The sequence below is a fragment of the Paramisgurnus dabryanus genome, chromosome 3 (assembly GCF_030506205.2).
Source record: "Paramisgurnus dabryanus chromosome 3, PD_genome_1.1, whole genome shotgun sequence".
In the NCBI taxonomy this organism is placed as follows: domain Eukaryota; kingdom Metazoa; phylum Chordata; class Actinopteri; order Cypriniformes; family Cobitidae; genus Paramisgurnus; species Paramisgurnus dabryanus.
Genome location: NC_133339.1, coordinates 22672095 through 22678728, shown reverse-complemented (window position 1 = coordinate 22678728; position 6634 = coordinate 22672095). Strand labels below are relative to the sequence as shown.

Sequence of the window (6634 nt, the reverse complement as noted above, 5' to 3'; positions counted from 1 at the left end):
AACACTGTAAACATTTGAAATAAGTTAATAGGAAAGCTTATAAAGCTGTATGAGCTATGCAGAAAAAGCATGTTTGATTTCATATTTTATTATTTCTTTTTATAGAATAGGTTGGCGAACTAAAATTATTTTAAGGTTGGAGATTTAAATCCTTTCTTTTTAATATTTTCTGAAAACCTAGTAAATTTACTGTATCACAATGGAAACTGCAAAGACATATCTTTGGGAAAGTCTATGGATATACTGCTGAATCAGCTAAGCCTTCAAAAATTAGCCTTCTTTTGCTATGGTGTTCCCATTCTCCATACTTCCTGTAGATCAGAGCGTGTGGATCTGTGTACCCATGGAAATTTCACAGGCTAACGTCAATAGAACATTTTGTTTATTTTTGTTTACATCAAAGAGGTAAGGAATTTGTGCGCTTAAGTGCAATAAAGCACAAATAAACATACATTAGAAGACTTAAGTATGCGTAGAATACTTTCTTCTCTCTACTGTAAACATTGCAGTCTCCCACAGAGTAGTTGCAAAAAAAACCCAACTATTTTCCCATAAATATATTATTCCTTAGATATAACTGTGAATTGAATGTGCAGCACATTTAATGTTAAATATGGAAAAAAAATTTAAGCTATCCATGACAAATTATTTAAAAGGTTTATAAGGTTTAGTCTCATTAGTAAACCCCATGCCTAAATGTACAATTTGTTTTTGGTTGCTTTTGTTAGGGACCATCCATCATTTTATTTGGGACCATTTGGAAAACCACAAAACACCTCAATGTTAAATAGTTTATATTTGTACAGAATATTTGTATTCTATATTGTATTTGTATAGTTTATTGTTTTTTTCAAAAAAGAATTATGCTCTGTACATGAAAAATATGACATATTTGCCAATGTATGGTAACCCATACTTGGAATGTGACCTCTGCATTTAACCCAATCAGTTAATTGTGAACACATGCACAGCAAGTCATAAACACACACACACTTTATACCTTGTACACACCACAGATGAAAACAAGCAAAAAATGTAGAAAATATTTGATTATGTTATGGACTTAAAGACTTAAAATGAAGACATTTTCCTTACTGGGAGACTGTTGACGTGTCTTTATTTTGTACATTAATCCTGCTTTCATTGTTGTGGTCCAATTACAATCTTACAGATTTCGCTACTTTACTTGGTATTATTATTATATTAATATAGCCTATTATTACCTAATACATCTTGCTATTAGAAAACAATTTTCAATACCCTCCATGTACTCAATTTCTGGACAAGATTTAGAAATATCGTTTGGAATCAGAGTATTATTTATTAAACTATTGGTAACAGATTTGAATACCTTTATGTACTCCATCCTATAATATAGTTAGGAATGTTGTACTACGTTTTATGTTATTCAAATAAGGAATCCATTTATATAACTGTAACTTCATGTAGGCTGCTTTTGTTGTTTTTTGCTTTTCTGTGTTTTCTTGGTTTCTGTTTCATGTAAAGCTGCTTTGGCACAATGAAAAATTGTGAATGCAATATATAAACAAACTTGAACTGGACATTTTCCTCAAATACAGGTGCAATGAAACTCGACTGTCACTGTTTCACTTCCATATACTGCCCTCTATTGACGAAAGCCTGGAAAACATTTTCAACAAACATTTTCAACATTTTAGGAGAATAAAATGACAAACAGGTCTGAAACCCTCCAATTTAAAAAAAGCCCATGATCTACTTTTGCAATAATGCTCCCGCTTTTGAAGTACTGTTGTAATGTGACCATATTTTGGTATAATCTAGTGTGCGACCGTCATTTAGATCTTACAAGCACACAAAAGAAAGAAATGCTAAATATAAGTAAAAAGTAAGTTAAAGAATCGATCCATCATCAGTTTCTAAAGGAATGCTCCAGAAAGCAAACGAAGTTTATTATGGGATCTCAACCAGCAACCAATGGGCGGAACCCTTCGCGCGTTTTGCCTTTTCATTGGTTAACTCCTCTCTCGAGCGTTCGAGAAGCGCGTAGAAAACGCGCTGTTTCTGTATATCAACAGCTGAGCTTGAGAGCGTGCAGTGTTGTCACAGAACGAAGCGGACGACTGTTACTGATAATAAAACAACTTTCTGCTTGAAAAACCAAGCTACTTCACGATTTTTCACGTAAGTCTTGCATTGTTTGTTTTCACTTTTACATGAATAATGAATTCAGGTAAATTATGACAGTTTTTGACAGTCACTTCCAGTGTTGGGTGTAACCAATTACTAAGTAATTAATTTTAATAAAATTTTACTTTAAAACGTAAAGTAAGCAATTACCCTTATTTTTCCAGTAATTTACTTCTGTTATAACTAAATACTTTGTATAAACTAAATATAATACAATAGTGGATTTAACATCAAAATTTAAAGTCTAAGGTTAACATTTTTTATGTATCCTTCTCACTTTAAATACTTTGGTGAGTTAATAAGATTAATGGAAACACTCAGTTTCCAATTCTCACTATTATAAACCGGTTGGTACTTAGGATTTATATTACTGAGATATTGGAAGTTTTTTAGTACTTAGAAGCACACATTAATGCTTGATTCTGCAAAACCTTATTCTTCATTCTTAATCCTGCACAATTCCTACGTATTCTTAAACTTAAGACCAGTTTACTCAGTTATTAGGACTATTTTGAGGCAAAAGTAGTTAATAATTAGTTATAGTGAGAATTGAACCGTAAAAGGTGTGTGAGCAGAATAATTGATGTACTTTTATGATTTATTCAAGCCCTTTCAAGCCTATCTTTGTATAATTTACCAAATAGGATTTAGAAAGTAATTAGTAATAAGTAATTAAATACTATTTGGAGAGGGTAATTTGTAAAGTAATCTAATTTCATGTTTGAAGATGTTATTAGTAACTAGTAATTACTTTTTTTGAGTAACTTACCCAACACTGGTCAACATCAATGTCAAAAAGTGTCTTAATCTACTGGAATTTACCCTACTAAATAGGGGCATGTTATGTTCAAATAATTTGTAACTTTTTGTTGTAGTTCTCCAACATTTTGTAACGCTATATCTGAAACTTATAAAATATTGTTAGTTTGCAAACTACAACCTTTTAATTTACTATATAATTTATTTGTATGCAAGTTTTTTTTTTTAAGTTTTTGTCTAGAACTTTCCGTGTAGTGCTGATTTCACACTAATTGGGTTACTTGTTATAAATACAGTCTATAAATGTTTAAACGCATTTAACAAATATTTATTGTGTTTCTATATTGTTATGGACAGCAAGCTGTTAAATATCTGTTAAACAAAGATGTCATCTGCAAAAGGTGTTGGTATTGGAATTGACCTGGGCACCACCTACTCCTGTGTAGGGGTTTTTCAGCATGGAAAAGTGGAGATCATCGCTAATGACCAGGGCAACAGAACAACACCAAGCTATGTTGCCTTCACAGACACAGAGAGGCTCATTGGAGATGCAGCTAAAAACCAGGTGGCCATAAACCCCAGCAACACAGTGTTTGATGCCAAGAGGCTGATTGGCAGGAAATTTGATGATCCAGTTGTGCAGTCTGACATGAAGCATTGGTCCTTCCAAGTCATCAGCGATGGAGGAAAGCCAAAGGTCAAAGTTGAACACAAAGGAGAAACCAAATCATTTTACCCTGAAGAAATCTCATCCATGGTCCTGGTTAAGATGAAGGAGATTGCAGAGGCTTACCTGGGACAGAAGGTGACAAATGCGGTTATCACAGTTCCCGCCTATTTCAACGACTCCCAGAGGCAGGCCACTAAAGACGCCGGAGTAATCGCTGGGCTGAATGTTCTTCGAATCATCAACGAGCCCACGGCTGCAGCCATCGCCTATGGGCTGGATAAAAGCAAAGGTTCAGAGCGTAACGTCCTGATCTTTGACCTGGGTGGAGGCACATTTGATGTGTCCATCTTGACCATTGAAGATGGCATCTTTGAGGTGAAATCCACAGCTGGAGACACTCACCTGGGTGGGGAGGACTTTGACAACCGCATGGTGAATCACTTTGTAGAAGAATTTAAGAGGAAACACAAGAAGGACATCAGTCAGAACAAGAGGGCACTGAGGAGGCTTCGTACAGCTTGTGAGAGAGCCAAGAGAACCCTGTCATCCAGCTCTCAGGCCAGCATTGAGATCGACTCCCTGTATGAGGGCATTGACTTCTACACATCCATCACCAGAGCAAGATTTGAAGAGCTGTGCGCAGACCTCTTTAGGGGAACTCTTGAACCTGTGGAGAAAGCCCTGCGAGATGCCAAGATGGACAAGTCTCAGATTAAAGACATCGTTCTGGTTGGTGGATCAACCAGAATCCCTAAGATCCAGAAACTTCTGCAGGATTTCTTCAATGGAAGAGATCTGAACAAGAACATCAACCCAGACGAAGCAGTGGCTTATGGTGCTGCAGTGCAAGCCGCCATCCTTATGGGCGACACATCTGGAAACGTTCAAGATCTTTTGCTGCTGGATGTTGCTCCACTGTCTCTGGGTATTGAAACAGCAGGAGGAGTCATGACTGCCCTCATCAAACGCAACACCACCATCCCCACCAAACAGACCCAGACATTCAGCACCTATGCAGACAACCAGCCCGGCGTCCTGATCCAGGTATATGAGGGAGAGAGGGCCATGACCAAAGACAACAATCTTCTGGGAACATTTGATCTGACGGGAATTCCACCTGCACCACGTGGAGTCCCTCAGATCGAAGTGACCTTTGACATCGATGCCAATGGAATCCTAAATGTGTCAGCTGTGGACAAAAGCACTGGCAAAGAGAACAAGATCACCATCACCAATGACAAGGGCCGTCTGAGCAAAGAAGAGATTGAGAGAATGGTGCAGGACGCTGACAAATACAAAGCAGAAGATGATCTGCAAAGAGAGAAGATTGCTGCCAAGAACTCACTGGAGTCTTACGCCTTCAACATGAAGAACAGTGTGGAGGATGAGAACATGAAAGGAAAAATCAGTGAGGATGATAAGAAAAGAGTCATAGAAAAATGCAACCAAGCCATCTCCTGGCTAGAAAACAACCAGCTGGCTGAAAAGGAAGAGTATGATGATAAGCTAAAGGAGCTGGAAAAAGTCTGCAACCCAATCATCACTAAATTATACCAGGGTGGGATGCCAACAGGAAGTTGTGGAGATCAGACACGTGCTAGCTCAGGGGCCGGATCTCAGGGCCCAACAATTGAGGAGGTGGATTAGGTATAAGAAGAGATGTGATATCGCTCTTTAGTTAAGCATTTTTGCAATACAGTTTACACAGTTACAGTTATATAAACCTTGTGGACCATTTATTTCTATGTTGTGAACTATTACAAAGATTCTGTTTCTTGGTGGTATTATATTCAGTTTAGATTTGTTGTTTTTTATTTGAATTTGAACTGAGTACATTTTAAGATGGTTTAATATATTGTAACTCGAGATTATTTCATATGAAACATATATTTCTGTCAATAATATATAAAACGCATAACTGTTAATGTTTATCAAAAGATTTAAATCGTGTTCCATTTGCATGTTAAGAAATAAGTAGAAACTTGCAGAGTAAAATGCAGAGAATTGTTCTGTATGTATCTTTCAGTTATAAGTAAGTGCAGGCATTGTTATATCTGAAAAAGTTAATTTAATGTTAGCATTTTTTCTTGGTTTGTGTCTGAATTCTCAATAAACTGTTGAAAATTAAGTCGTTGACATTGTTACAGTTTTTATAGAATTGTTCTAATATCAGTATTATTTATAACTTAAATGAAGTGAAACATTAACAAAATGGTAAAACAAAGGTTTAAGAAGGCTGTTTCAGCTAAATAGCCTACATGAAAAATTATAGCAGGTTAGAGTTTTAGCAACTAATAAAGCAGATCAAGTTTAAATTAAAATAATCCATTTGTAAAAATAGCTAAGAAAATCAGGCTCATCATACAATGTTTCTCACAGAATAGGCAAATGTTTATATGCAATTGCACAAGGTCTACAATGTGACACATTTTTGCAGGTGCCAAAATAGTCTAGTATATGGATAGATGCTAATGTTGATCTTTTTAATTGCTTACTTGTTATAAAAAAAGTGGAATAACTGTTATCCCTCCTTAATAAAAAAATGGTCATTCATAAACTATTTATTCAAAGACAATCAATTAGTTTAAATTATAAAGTTATGTATGAGTCTCTTTCCATTTAAGATTTAAAGGCGGGCTGCATGATTTTTGAAAAACACTTTGGAAATAGGAGTCGGGCCGACTACCAAACACACTTGTAGCCAATCAGCAGTAAGGGGCGTGTCTACTAACTGACATCGTTTCCTGGGTTGCTTATGTGTGGGGCTGGTCTATCAAAAGAAGGTCCAGATTTGTGTTTGTTTAGGTGATTTCAAGTGTCAACATTGGCTTTCAGAGATCATGCACCCCGCCTTTAAGTACTTCTTACTGTACTTGACTTGTAAGCCCCCACCCCAAATGTTATTGTTATATTGTACTGAATATGCTCCTGATTCTTGTTTTATAACTACTGGAGCATATACGATTATGTAGGTCTATATATGTACACAAATAGATAATGATGATTTAATTACCTATTTATTCTTATATTAGTTGT

The 6634-nt window shown here is 35.9% G+C and overlaps 1 protein-coding gene across 1 annotated transcript; it reads left to right on the top strand.

The window, feature by feature from the left end:
- The first annotated feature begins 2039 nt into the window (after nucleotides 1-2039).
- LOC135770870 (heat shock 70 kDa protein-like) lies at nucleotides 2040-5726 on the top strand. The gene is made up of 2 exons (XM_065280751.1): nucleotides 2040-2163; nucleotides 3286-5726. Exon 2 carries the CDS (start codon nucleotides 3314-3316, stop codon nucleotides 5243-5245), a length of 1932 nt encoding a protein of 643 aa, XP_065136823.1. The 5' UTR covers nucleotides 2040-2163; nucleotides 3286-3313; the 3' UTR covers nucleotides 5246-5726.
- Nucleotides 5727-6634: the final 908 nt, after the last annotated feature.